The 15188-nt window shown below is 47.4% G+C and overlaps 1 protein-coding gene across 1 annotated transcript; it reads right to left on the bottom strand.

Moving 5' to 3' along the window:
* Window positions 1-7448: 7448 nt before the first annotated feature.
* On the bottom strand, window positions 7449-14904 carry marveld1 (MARVEL domain containing 1). The gene has a single exon (XM_055647087.1). It carries the CDS (start codon window positions 14381-14383, stop codon window positions 13910-13912), a length of 474 nt encoding a protein of 157 aa, XP_055503062.1. The 5' UTR covers window positions 14384-14904; the 3' UTR covers window positions 7449-13909.
* Between the last annotated feature and the right edge of the window lie 284 nt (window positions 14905-15188).

Below are 15188 nucleotides of genomic sequence, written 5' to 3'. Positions count from 1 at the left end.
TGTTGGCTGCACCGAGCTTCAGTGCATCCCTCAGCACATATTCCAGCACTCTGGAGTGGGCCAGTCGGCAACATTCCCCGATGGACAACTCGCTCTGCTGGGTGACCTACAGGTTTGGGGCAGAACAAAGGGCGTTTTTCTCTGAGTTGATGGTCTTCCAGCAGCACTTGATGCCCGTCTCCAAGTGTGTCCCTGGAAACATCTCATCAGCGAGGGTCTTTGACAGGTCAGGAGATTAGTCCTGTCTGAGGGAGCGTCTGACCCAAAATATCGCCTATCCATGTTCTGCAGATATGCTGCCTGACCCGCTGAGTTAGTTCAGCGCTTACTCCAGCTGAGTTACTCCAACACTATTCCAGTGTCCCTTTCAGTCTTGGTCAGTCCTGGGTTTGCTGAGATTAAATCAGATTGCTCGTTTAAAGGGAAGTACAAGAATGTTAGACAACTAGCTAGAGAGACAAGGTCCTGTAGATGTTGGAATCTTGGAAGTGTTGCAGGGGGTGACCCAGCGGTAGAGCCTCTACCTCACAGTGCCAGACCCGGGTTTTATCCTGACTACGGGTGCTGCCTGACAGAGTTTGTGCATTCTCCCCGTGACTAAGTGGGTTTTCTCCAGGTTCTTCGGTTTTCACCCACATCCCAATGACGTGCGGGTTTTTAGGTTAATTGGCCCTCATTAAATTTCCCCTTGTGTGTAGGGAGTGGATAAGTGGAATAGCATAGAACTAGCGTGAATGGGTGATCAATGGTTGGCATGGACACGGTGGGCCCAAGTGTGTCTGTTTCCATGCTGTATCTCTAAACCAAACTAAAACTCAGCAGGTCAGGCAGTACAGTATCTGTGGAGAGCAATGGACAGGTGACTTTCCGGGTCAGGACCCTTCTTCAAACTCCCCTCACCTGTATTCACCTATAACTTGCCAGGCTTTCTCTCCCCCCCCCCCCCCCCCCCCCCCCCCCCCCCCCCCCACTCCATCAGACTGAAGAAGGGTCTCGTCCCAAGACGTCCCTGTCTATTTCCCTCCACAGATGCTGCCTGACCCACTGAGTTACTTCAGCACTTTGTGTTTGCAACACCTTCTTTCTTGTTAGCAAGGTTTGCAAACGATTGACTAATCAGATGTCCTTAGGCCTAGTATGCTGAAGAATGACTGAAATTGAGCGTTCATAGACTTCACAGGTCATGTTATCTTGGGCCTATCAACTTGGACAAAGTGCTCGCTGTCTAAGGCGCAGTACCTTGCTTCACCAGTTGGTGTCAGTGTTGTTTAACACATGTTCACTCTGAGCATTCAAACTTCATACATCATGGAAACAGGCCCTTCGGCCCAACTCATCCAGAACCAACGAAGATGTCCCATTTAAGTTAGTCCCATTTGCCCATGTATCATACACCTGCCCAAGTGTCTTTGAAATATTGTTATATAACCTGTCTCAACTACCTCCTCTGGAATCTTTCCCTTTTTACTTTAAACCTATGTCCCCTGATTCTTGTAAGAGTTTCAAAGGTTAGGGGGAGAAGGCAGGAGAATGGGGTTGAGTGGATGGCGGAGTAGACTCAATGGACTGAATGGCCTAATTTTGCTCTTGTGGTTTATGGTCTCATGATCTTGTACGGCTCGTAGGGCTGTGAGGGAGGTCGATAGGGCTGGGAACACACACGCACACACGGTCCCATTCCATGGCCATGTCAACTGATTCAGGGAGCTTCTTCCCAGTAGTTATCAGGCAACCGTTCCATGCTACCACCAACTAGAGAGCGGTCCTGACCTCCCACCCAACTCATTAGAGACCCTCGGACTATCTTTAATCAGACTTTACTGGACTTTATTTGGTTTTGGTCTCCAAATCTGAGGAAGGACATTATTGCCATAGAGGGAGTGCAGAGACGGTTCACCAGACTGATTCCTGGGATGTCAGGACTGTCTTATGAAGAAAGACTGGATAGACTTGGTTTATACTCTCTAAATTTAGAAGATTGAGAGGGGATCTTATAGAAACTTACAAAATTCTTAAGGGGTTGGACAGGCTAGATGCAGGAAGATTGTTCCCGATGTTGGGGAAGTCCAGGACAAGGGGTCACAGCTTAAGGATAAAGGGGAAATCCTTTAAAACCGAGATGAGAAGAACTTTTTTCACACAGAGAGTGGTGAATCTCTGGAACTCTCTGCCACAGAGGGTAGTTGAGGCCAGTTCATTGGCTATATTTAAGAGGGAGTTAGATGTGGCCCTTGTGGCTAAGGGGATCAGGGGGTATGGAGAGAAGGCAGGTACGGGATACTGAGTTGGATGATCAGCCATGATCATATTGAATGGCGGTGCAGGCTCGAAGGGCCGAATGGCCTACTCCTGCACCTAATTTCTATGTTTCTATGTTTATCTTGCACTAAACGTTATTCCCTTTATCCTACATTTGTACACTGTGGACGGCTTGATTGCCACTGACTGGATAGCATGCAATAAAAAAGCTTTTCACTGTTCCTTGGTATACGGGATAATAAACTAAACTACGGAGATTTGGCGCTGGGAGATTCATCGCAGTTTGAATCAGGAAGGTCAAATGTCAGCAGATCTTGGCAGGAATCTGCGGGTTTGTAGGTTAATTGGTCCTCTGTAAATTGTCCCTGGTGTGTGGGGCGTGGGTGAGAAAGTGGGATAACATAGAACTAGTATGAACGGGTGATCGATGGTCAGCGCCGACTCAGTGGGCCGAAGAGCCTGTTTCCACGCTGTATCTCCAATCTAAACTAAATCTTGAAATAGGAAGGAACTGCAGATGCTGGTTCATACCAAAGATAAACACAGAGTGCTGGAGTAACTCAGTGGGTCAGGCAGCATCTCTGCATCTCTGGAGAACGTGGTTAGGTGACGTTTCGGGTCGGGACCCTTCTTCAAACAGCTGTTGTGCAATCACCAGATGTAATACCGATACTGTGGAACGCAGGAATGGAACTGCTCCAGACGTGGCTGTTTGTCAGAATCTGTTTGTCCACTCAGATGACGCAGGGTAAGACGTCGCAGGCCAATGCAACGCCGCAGTACTTGGCCAGGACATGCACATTCCCAATGATTGTTTCCACACCCAGCGGCTCCCTGCTGCCAACATCTGTTACTGAGACGTACGCATGAAGGACGCTGCTGGTTTTACAGGCCAGCTGTGCTCCACATCTGCTCCTGCTTAACCCCTTCCTGCCTCACAGGGCAGTACAACACAGGAACAGGCCCTTCGGCCCACAATGTCTGTGCCGAACACCAGCACGTGATCCATATCCCTCCAATACCACGTGTCTGTGTAAAAGCCTCTTCAACGCCACTATCGTATCTGCCTCCACCACCATCACTGGCAGCGCGTTCCAGGCACCCGCCACCCTGTGTAAAAAAATTGCCCCTCACCTCACTCTCACATCACACAAACACACTCAGATACACACCTCTCACTCTCTCACACACATATGCATACCATGCACATACACACACAAACACACGTACACACACACACACACACACACACGTATACACACACACACACAAATACAGCAAACACACACTCACCTTCACACACATACAAACACTTACTCTCATACACACACATACAAATACTTTCACACACACAAACACTTTATCTCAGACTCACACCCTCTCTCTCACACACACACACAGCAGGACTGCAGCATTGTTCCCTGTGTGAGCCCGGAGCCCCACACGGAGTGTAGACAAAAATGCTGGAGAAACTCAACGGGTGCAGCAGCATCTATGGAGCGAAGGAAATAGGCAACGTTTCGGGCCGAAACGTCGCCTATTTCCTTCGCTCCATAGATGCTGCTGCACCCGCTGAGTTTCTCCAGCATTTTTGTCTGCCTTCGATTTTCCAGCATCTGCAGTTCCTTCTTAAAACACCCCACACGGTCCCGGGTTGTCTGGTGCGGTGCAGCCCAGTCTGTCTCGGTGCATGGGGCCGGTGTTTGCTGCACATAAGCAGGTGTTTGCTGCATGAGGGAACGGCAGGGGTACAGGCGGCCGGCCCTGACCGCACAAACCCCAGCTTCTCACTCCCAGCGCTGGCACCCCGACCCACCCGGCGCTGGGGAACAGAGCGAACGCACAGCGCAGGGAAAACACTAACATTCTGTTGACCAATTATTTAGTCAACTTTCATTTTTGTTTCTCAATGGTCTCATTATGGGAACAGTACAAAGAGCTGGTATTAATCAACTTGTTTTCGACGGGCCCCAGAGACATTGCAACCATTTAATCAGAACAAAGCCCAGTCACTATGGTTTTGGGAACTGAGAATTAAGATCAGTTTTTTTTTTTATTATTATTATTAATATTAATATTATTATTATTATTATTATTATTATTATTATTATTATTATTATTATCATTATTATTATTATTATAATTATAGGTTTCCCACTCTCTAAGTGAAAAGTTGTCCATGAGGTCCTATGCCTTCTATATTAGGTTCTGGTTTATCTGTGCCTCTCATTTTATGTGCTTCTATCAGGTCTCCCCTCAACCTCTGCCATTCCAGTGAAAACAATCCAAATTTGTGCAAAGTTTGGGCTGACCAGAACTGCCCACAATAGTCCAAATATGAACAAATTAAAGCTTTATAGAGCTAAAACATGACTTCCTAAACTCTTATTAAAAAAAAGTTCTGACAATCTCATAATTGTATGATGGTACATGGGTGTTTGGTGGTTGGCACGGACTTGGTGGGCCGAAGGGCCTGATACTGTGTTGCGTCACTCCACACCTGTATGAGGCCAGGCACTGCCTCTTCCACCAGTTCCTGAATATTCTGAGGCTGGGTGACCTTCAAGGATGAAAGAACGGTTTAGTCTCTTCCACAAATCCACCAAAAACGTCCCCTCCGGCTGCATCTAAGGATTAATTTGATTTGGGCCAAGAGCCAAGGGCGGACAAAATGGCACACCACGCCAAACTTCAGAGATAATCAATACCTGTTATTCCTTGAATCAACACATTAACTAAATCCTAGTCTGTAACTCACTCCTAAGTATCTAAGTGCTGTCTGTACGGAGTTTGTACGTTCTCCATGTGACCGCGATCTTCGGTTTCCACCGACACTCCAAAGGCGTACAGGTTTGTAGGTTAATTGGCTGGGTGTATATGTAAATTGTCCCTGTTATGTGTAGGATAGTGTTAATGTGCGGGGATCGCTGGTCGGCGCGGACTCGGATGGACGACGGGTCTGTTTCCACGCTGTATCTCTAAAGTAAAACTAAATTGCAATTTTATATATAAACCTCGCTCCCCCCCCCCCCAAACCCCTGGATTAGATCCCATCCTGTAACCCACTCCCAGGGATCTGTTATTCTGTATATAAACACATGAACCCTTGAATAGATCCCAGACTGTAACCCATTTCCAGTATTGGCTATTAGTATTACCAGTCTGAAGAAGGTTCTCGACCCGAAACGTCACCTATTCCTTCGCTCCATTGATGCTGCCTCACCGGCTGAGTTTCTCCAGCATTTTTGTCTATTCTACGTTAGAAACTTCATCCACCAAACCGTGAGATATGTTGGGTACAGATGGTGATGGCCAGCCAGGCATATTAAAACATTCTGGAGAGCCAAGTGCATCACTCCGTGCCCCAGCTGAATGGTCCTTTGGGACTATAAAGAGACATTAAAAATCTGGAGTGACTCAGCGGGTCAGGCAGCATCTCTGGAGAACATGGACAGGTGAACCTGGTGAATCCGTGAAGCTCCCGGTGAGTGGCGGTGACACCACGACAGCAGGCCCGGTGAGCCCGCCGCGGGACTGGGAGTCGTCCGGGGCCCGTCTCTTGCTCGACACCAAAGACCGGGAACGGGGGAGGAGGGTGGAGGGAGTCTGCTCCAGACAAAGGGCCGTTTTCATGATGGTGGTGGATGGAGGAGGGGATCGGGCCTTTAAGGCCAAGATCAGACTGCACTTAAGAACTTTAAAACTTTGTTGGCACCAGAAACTTTTTGTGTACTGTCTGGGTGAAATCCGCCATTACACTACAATCGTGGTGGCACTTATCTATTTTTTGAGAAGTACTTGGTACTTTTTGAGAAGGCTCCGTTCCTTCAACGTCTGCAATAAGATGCTGTAGATGTTCTACCAATCGGTGACGGCCAACGCCATCTTCTTCGCTGCCGTGTGCTGGGCAGCAGGGCGAAGGCTGCGGACACCAACAGGATTAACAAACTCACCGGGAAGGCTGGCTCCATCCAGGGGGCGGATTCATGGAAGGGGGTCTCGGAGGGGAGGATGCTCCTCAAACTGCGCAGCATCCTGGACAATACAGCTCACCCCCTCCATGACTCACTGGTCATCCTAACGAGTACCTTCAAGAGAGCTAGATAGAGCTCTTAAAGATAGGGTATATGGGGAAAAGGCAGGAACGGGGTGCTGATTGTGGATGATCAGCCATGATCACAACGAATGGCGGTGCTGGCTCAAAGGGCCAAATGGCCTACTCCTGCACCTATTGTCTGTTGTTTGCTGTTAACAGACAGGTTCCACCAAGATGCAGTACAGAACGCCACAGGAGATCCTTTTTACCTGTGGCTATCAAACTGTACAACTGCTCTCCCTTCTGTGGTGGGGTAGACTGAGACTGACTCCCCTTCCCCCTCCCCCCTCCCCAATCTTTGCACATCCCCAATTAATTTCACTTTAATTTCATGTTTCATATATCTTGTGTTTTACGCCTGTTGGCATTCCCTATTCCCTCTTGGGATCAATAAAGTTTAATCATATCATATTGTTTGGCATGAATGTGCTTAAGTATCGTATTATTTTAACTGAATTATATGAATAACAAAGATTTATTGCGGTGCTTGGTGCATGTGACAATAAACCTACACTCAGACTGAAGAAAGGTCCCAACCCGAAATGTCACCTGTCCACGTCCTCCAGATATCTCCTGACCCACTGAGTTTAGTTTAGTTTAGTTTAGTGATACATTATGGTAACAGGCCCTTCGGCCCACCAAATCCACGCTGACCAACGATTAGCTATACACTACCTCCATCCTACAGACTAGGGACAATTTACAGAAGCCAATTAACCTACAAAGCTGGGATCTTTTGGATTTGGGTGGGGGGGGGGGGGGGGGGGGGGGGGGGGGGGAGAATCCATGCAGGAAATGGGCAGAATGTACAAGCTCCATACAGACAGCACGGGTAGTCAGGATCAGACTGGGGTCTCTGGCGCTGTGAGGCAGCAACTCTACCAGCAGCGCCACTGTGCCACCAAGTTACTCCAGCACTCTGTGTCATTTATTTCAATGGATAGGTGACGTTTTGGGTTGGGAATCTTTTTCCTGTGTGTAGAATGCAGAGATGGCCACTGGGATCGACCCCACACTGAGGTCCACAGTGAGGACAAGGGTAGAGAACGGAGATACATCAGCAGAGAAAAATAATCAGTCACGTCACAACACATTAGTGTGAAATCCCGCTTTACTCTGTATAAGTTTGGATCGAGTCTAACGCACAAGAAATTATGTCGATAGACAAACATACATCCCAACAAAACAGATACATTCTCCCGCGTAAACAGCAACGTTAATAATAAAAAATATAACACCATTCATGGTGTGCTCAGTGGAATGTGTAAATATAACCCAAGGATACATTTAAAACCTACTCTACAGGCATTGTGTATTGAGAATAAAGCGTACTATATAATAAAAGAGACAAGGAATTGCAGAAGCTGGTTTACAAAAAAAGACACATAGTGCTGGAGTAACTCCGCGGGTCAGGCAGCATTTGTGAAGAACATGGATAGGTGATGTTTCAAGTCTTAAGACGGGACCTGACCCGAAACCAGGGGCCACAGAACCAGGGGCCACATGTCTTAGAATAAAGGGGAGGTCATTTAAGACTGAGGTGAGAAAAAACATTTTCACCCAGAGAGTTGTGAATTTATGGAATTCCCTGCCACAGAGGGCAGTGGAGGCCAAGTCACTGGATGGATTTAAGAGAGAGTTAGATAGAGCTATCGGGGCTAGTGGAGTCAAGGGATATGGGGAGAAGGCAGGCACGGGTTATTGATAGGGGACGATCAGCCATGATCACAATGAATGGCGGTGCTGGCTCCGAGGGCCGAATGGCCTCCTCCTGCACCTATTTTCTATGTTTCTATGAAACGTCCCCTAACTATTTGTGAAGGGAATGGATAGGTAACGTTTCAGGCCAGGACACATCTTCGGCCCCTAATCCCACACATCAACAAATTCAGAGCCCGTTCCCCCCCATCACAATCAGTCTGAGGAAGGGTCCCGTCCCGAACCGTCACCTATCCATGTTCTCCAGAGATGCTGCCTGACCCGCTGAGTTACCTCCAGCACTTTGTGTGATAGAGTAAGTAGAAGATACCTTTCCCAAAAATACATCAGCCCCAGTTTCCATTGTCCCGGTGTGTTACCTGGGTATTGTTGGCTTACCCATGGAATCAGGTACAATCTCCAGGATATGATCACTGCAAGTGTGTTTCCCAGTGAAACTCAGGGGCAATAAATACAATCGTTAATCATCCATTTTTGTTGAACGACTCAATGAATCATTTGTAAAACATTTTAGAATGGGGCAAAGACACAAAGACTGTCCACGAGTTACGAACCAGTTCTGTTTTATGGACATCCATAAGTTGACTTTGTCTATAACTTTAGACTAGATGGACCTAATGGCCTGATTCTGCTCCGATGTCTTATGTTCTAACTTGTGCTTTGCCCACGTGGCTTTGGATGGAGGGAATACCCATCGTCAGAAGAATATTCCCTTCGCAAACTTGAGCTAAAGATGAGCGTAGAACTGCGCAGGAAGGAACTGCAGATGCCGGTTTACACTGAAGATAGACACAAAATGCTGTAGTAGCTCAGCGGGACGGGCAGCATCTCTGGAGAAAAGAAATAGGTAATTTTTCAGGTCGAGAAGAGTTTCCCTCCCCACTGACTCTGAAGAAGCATCTCGACCCAAAAAGTCACATATTCCTTCTCTCAAAAGATGCTGCCTGACCCGCTGTGTTACTCCAGAACCTTGTGTCTACCTGGGGGGTAGGACGGGTGGGTGCAGGGTACGGAGGCAGTGGATGGGACATATGAGAGAGAGAGAGAGAGAGAGAGAGAGAGAGAGAGAGAGAGAGAGAGAGACTTCCACCAATTACTTGGACGTGACCCTTTGTCTGCGTAATATTAGGTTGCTGGGATACAAAGCAGCTATAACAACAGCTGGATCGAGGAGGCTCCATCATTAAAGTAACATTCTACGAGTTTGACATTTTACGAGCATTAGTTCATGTTCATTGGAATCGCACTTTATCCGTAAAATTGATGCATTTTTAATACATTCCAATGTGCAGCACACTTACATACATCTGCCAGTAGAACAGGCCTGTTAAAATTCCAACTGTGAACCCACTCCTGGGTATCGGTCATCTAAATATAAACTGACAATCCTTGCCATTACAGTCCAACCCACATTTTATGCCAAATGAACCACACTCACCCCAAACCCCTTCATTAGATTCCAGCTGTGGCGACAAGATGCAGCGGGTAGAGCTGCTGTCTTACAAGCGCCAGAAACCCAGGTTCGATCCTGACTGTGGGTGCTGTCAGTACGGAGTTTGTATGTTTTCCCTGTGATCGCATGTGTTTTCTCCGGATGCTCCAGTTTCTTCCCACACTCCAAAGACGTGCAGGTTTGTAGGTTAATTGGCTTCTGTGAATTGCCCCTAGTGTGTAGGATGGAACGTGCAAACTCCGTATAGACAGCACCCGATGTCGGGATTGAACCATGGTCTCTGGCGCTGTAAGGCAGCGACTCTACCGCTGCGTCACAGCGCCACCCAGTGTTTCAAGACGGTTGCTGTTCAAGACCAATTGGGGATGGACAATAAATACTGGCCTTGCCGACCACTTGACACGGAGCAATGGAGGACATGGACAACATCGCCTGGCCAGGCCAACCCCTGCAACTCCGACCCAGTGCCGTTGACAAGACAACGGGCCTTCAAGTGAAGACTCTCATGCCTTTAGCAACTCTGCACTTGAAGGGTACAAGATAGCACCTGAAAACGGCAGCTCTTATGAACCATTGAGAACCAGAGGACATTGGTTTAAAGCGTGGGGGGGGGAGAAGTTTATAGGATCGTGAGGACAATAGACAATAGGTGCAGGAGTAGGCCATTCGGCCCTTCGAGCCAGCACCGACCGCCATTCAATGTGATCATGGCTGATCATCCACATTCAGTACCCCATTCCTGCCTTCTCTCCATATCCCTTAACTCTGCTATCCATAAGAGCTCTATCTAACTCTCTCTTGAAAGCATCCAGAGAACGAGCCTCCGCCGCCCTTTGAGGCAGAGAACTCCACACACTCACAACTCTGTGTGAAAAAGTTTTTCCTCATCTCCGTTCTAAATGGGTTACCACTTATTCTTAAACTATGGCCCCTGGTTCTGGACACCCCCAACATTGGGAGTAACATTTTAATACACAAAGAGTGGTGGGTGTATTGAACGAGCTGACGGAGGAGGTAGTTGAGGCAGGTACGATCGCAACGTTTAAGAAACATTTGGACAGGTGCATGGATATGACATGTAAATAAGAATATGTGCCAAAGGCAGATGTAGATGGGACATGTTGGTCGGTGTGGGCAAGTTGGGCCGAGGGGCCTGTTTCCATGCTGTATAATGACCTATCCCAAAATCCAATTGCCCCATCATTGGAACTCTGCCCAGCACTGAAATATTACTCCGCATGCCTTGCTGTCTGATACTCCTAAATCCCGGCGCCACTTTAATTAGGTAGGCAGGGGTATAATTTAAGTTAAATCTAAGGAGCGGTAATTTGTAAAATTTCACCCTGCAAAACTGATTGCACAAGCCCAGTCTAACACCGTTACCCACCAGACAACCAGACATGGCAGGTTCAGACTTGCAAGGACCTGCCAGATCTACGTCTTCAATAGAATTAAACACACAGGTAACTTATTCTTGCCCACAGTAGGTGAATCAAAAAACATAGGATATAGGTTTAAGATGAGGGGGGGGGGGGGGGGGGGGGGGGGGGGGGGGGGGGGGAAGATTTATTAGGTACCTCAGGGGTAACTTTTTTCTATACCCATTGAGTATAGAAGTTGAGAGGTTATGATGCAGTTATACAAGACGTGTTGAGGCCACATTTAGAGCATTATGTTCTGTTTTGGGCACCATTTTATAGGAAAGATGGTGTCAAACTGGAAAGGGTGCAGAGAAAATGTGTAGGAAGGAACTGCAGATGCTGGTTTAAACTGAAGATAGACACAAAGTGCTGGAGCAACTCAGCTAGTCAGGCAGCATCTCTAGAGAAAAGGAACAGGCGACGTTTCAGTTCGAAACCTTTTTCAGACTTTGTGTCTGAGTGTCAAAGAAGAATTACGAGGATGTTGCCAGGGCATGAACTATAGGGAGAGGTTGGGCAGGCTAGGACTCTATTCCTTGGAGCACATTAGGATGAGGGGTGATCTTATAGTGTACAAAATCATGAGAGGAATAGATCGGGTAAACGCAGTCTTTTGCCCAGAGTAGGGGAATCGAGAACCAGAGGGCATGGGTTTAAGGTAAAGGGGGAAAGATTTAATACGAACCAGAGGAGTAATTTTTATTTTACACGAAGGGTGGTGTGTGTGGAGTGAGCTGCCGGAAGAGGTGGTTGAGGCAGGAACTATCGCAACGTTTGACTGATGGTACTATTGCCACGCTGTTGACTCTAACACATGAATAATTACACTTTCCTTTGGTAGGGTTTGAAGGGTAGTGTGAGGTGTTCTAATCTCCAAGAAACACAGGCATATTAAACATTAGCACTCAAATAAACACAGTCTTTTACCAAGAGTAGGGGAATCAAAAACCAGAGGACAGAGGTTCAAGCTGTGAGGGGAAAGATGAGGAGAAATAGGACCATGAGGAGAAACTTTTCTACACTAAGGGTGGTGGATATATGGAACAAGCTGCCAGAGGAGGTAGTTGAGGGAGGGACTACAATAGCATTTAAAAGATGCAGAAACAAGGAACTGCAGAAGTAAAACAGCGGGTCAGGCAGCATCTCTGGAGAACATGGATAGGTGATGTCTCAGGTCGGGACCCTTCTTCAGACTGATTGCAATGGGGGGGAAAGCGGGGGGGGGAGGGGTAAGAGAAAGCTGGAAGAGAGAAGTCAACATTTAATAGACACATGGACAGGTACATGGATAGAAAAGGTTTGAAGGGATATGGGCCAAATGTGGGCAATTGGGACTAGTGTAGTAGGAGCATCTCGGTCAGCATGGATGAGTGGGGCTGAAGTGCCTGTTTCCGTGCTGTATCACTCTACAAGTACCGGTTTGAAAATAGACAATAGACAATAGTGCAGGAGTTGGCTATATGACCCTTCGAGCCAGCACCGCCATTCAATGTGATCATGACTGATCTTCCACAATCAGTACCCCGTTCCTGCCTTCTCCCCATATCCCCTGACTCCGCTATCTTCAAGAGCCCTATCTAGCTCTCTCTCTTGAAAGCTTCCAGAGAACCGGCCCCCACCACCCTCTAAATCTTTGGAAGTGCTTTGCTTGCCAGTGAAGTTGTATAAAAGTCTTTGTGTGCATCTGCCTCTCTCTCTCTCTCCCTCTACGATACAGTGGTCCAATTCATCTCATCAAAAGAAAATTAATTCAGCTCCCAAGATCTCTGTGGAATGTTCTGGAAAGGGGAAGCTAGGAAGGATGAATTAAAGCTTTACCAAACATTATGCAGGAAAGATTTAACTCCAAGCCTCAATGGGAATTAAATGAGGGGGGGGGGGGGGGGGGGGGGGGATGTATAAGGTATAATCTATCCACACACAAACCTCTCCCTCTCTCACACATACACACACACACACAATCTGTACATTGTGGACAGCCTGATTGTAATCATGTATATAATAATCTGCCTGGATAGCACGTAACAAAAAAAGCTTTTCACTGTACCTCGGTACACATGATAATAATAAACAGAATTAAACACACGCACACACCACACTCAACTCCAGTTGTTGCAGGTCTTTCAGCAAATAATCCACACGAGTCTTCTCATCTTCAGCTGCTGAAAACAAAATGCAGAAACAAGGAACTACAGACGTTGATTTACATTAAAGGCCACAAGTGCTGGAGGAACACAGCAGGTCAGGCAGCTTGGCTGGAGAACGTGGATGGGTGACGTTTTTAGGTCTTCAATTGCAGTTTCCGTGTTTCCTTTCGGTTGGGCTCACATCTTTATTTCGCTGGAATTTTCTCCGCTTTGGGAGAAGAGAAGATGGCCATGTGGCCAGTGGGGGTGTGAGGAGAAAACTGCACGCAGGTGGTTGCAATCTTGAGCAAAGCACAAAGGAGCTGGTGGAATGTGGTGGGGCCGAAGGGCCTGTTTCTACGCCCTACGCATCCGTGCGAATGGTACCCTGGTCAAAAGCAAGAGACGCAAGATGCTGGAATCTTGAGCGAAGACGCTGGAGGAAGACCTCAGCGGGCCAGGCAGCATCCGCGGAAGGGAAATGGTTGGGCGATGTTTTGGGTCCAATTGTTCTTAATGATCACGTGTACAGATGTACAGTGAGATTCTTTTTGTTGTGCATAAAGTTCAGTAAAGCATTGCCATGCCTAATAAGCACGATCCCAGAGGAGTACAAAGAGCAAATACATAGTCCACTGAGACCGCATGCAAGGGTGCACAAGTTTTGGTGCCATTGTGAAAAGTACAAGGTTGGGATTCTTCGTTTGACCATTTGGGACCCTTCTATGCAACTCTCGGTTTGTGTGGTGGCGTTGGAGGTGAGGTGGGTCAGCATGGAATCCAAAGGTCAAGGTCTCTCTCTCTCTCTTTCTTTCTCTCTTTCAGGAGCCAAGAGCTAGATGACAGCCTGATCACCACGGCATTTTTTGCAGCAGCAATAGACAGCTGAGATCAGGTAGAGCAGTGTGCAGAGGCAAACGAAGACAGTGGCAGTCAAGTAGACCTTGTAAGGACAGTGGTAGCTGTAGGCGGGCAGGTCGCAGAAGCTCTTCTCCCTGGTCTTGCTGCCAATGAGATAGCAGGCCACCAGGTAGAGGAGAGTGGCCAGCCCGTCGTGGACGGCGTTGGTCAGGGTCCACCTCTCGCCGCCCAGCACCGGGACCAAGTCGCTCTTGCCCAGCAAGGTGAGAAAGAAGAGGGCCAGGGTGGAGAGCCAGAAGAAGACGGCCACGAAGACCACATAGTGCAGGGCTCCCTCGTACTTGCTGACCGCGATGGTGACCCAGACCACGGTGCCCAACATCAGCTGCAAGATCCTCAGCGCCCCCAGCGCACTCCTCAGGAACTCGGTGCGGAGGGACGGTGGCATGGTGGTGCGCTGGCCCGGGGTGGACTTGCACACAAACTCCACGGGAGAGTAGCAGCGGGCTCGGAGACAGAGGAGATCTTTAGAGGAGAGGAGACCGTCGTGATTCCGCTTCCTGTGGCTGTGGCTGATCCGATCCCCTCCCCTCTCAGCCCCTCTCCAAATTCCTCAAACTTGTTAAAAAGTCACGAAACCTGTGTACTATTCCTAACTATCGAGTACTTTTTTTGAAATCTATTTCCTTTAGCGACTCATTTAATTTGCAAACATGAATCCCCTAACATGTTGTTTTTCTAAACTCAATTATCTAAATTACTTTTTTTTTTCTGAACTTCCTTTCGACTAGTCACTTCCTTTCAAAGCCGCTATTAAAACGTTTTTTTTCGGTCTGTCAACTTTTCTGAAAACTCCTTACTTTTCTGTTGCTTTTCTTTCGTTTAACTTTTTAAACATGTTTTATTTTTCTGACGTCTCGTGCTGTTCTGATCTAGACTTTAGATATTCTGCATATTTATTAGTCTGAACTATTTGAGATTGTCTCTATTTTTATTTAATCTTTTTTTTTTCTCCCCACTGCCTCTTTTTTACCTTCCCCCCAGTTTCCCTCCCTCCACAGTCATCAGTGTCTTTGCCCCCCTCCATTCTGATTTCTGGTAAGTGTTAAAGGATTACCGTATTCGTGAAGTAAACTCTGGTTTTTCCCCCACTGTGAGAGATTAACAAGAAGTTAAAAGCTCCTCCTAATATCACAGAATAAATGTGTTTCCCAATCTGGGTGGGGACAAGAAGGAGAGACAGTGGGTGGAAA

Source organism: Leucoraja erinacea, chromosome 15, assembly GCF_028641065.1.
Source record: "Leucoraja erinacea ecotype New England chromosome 15, Leri_hhj_1, whole genome shotgun sequence".
Lineage (NCBI taxonomy): Eukaryota > Metazoa > Chordata > Chondrichthyes > Rajiformes > Rajidae > Leucoraja > Leucoraja erinaceus.
The sequence above is the reverse complement of the archived record's forward strand: the minus strand, read 5'-3'. Positions and strand labels throughout refer to the sequence as shown.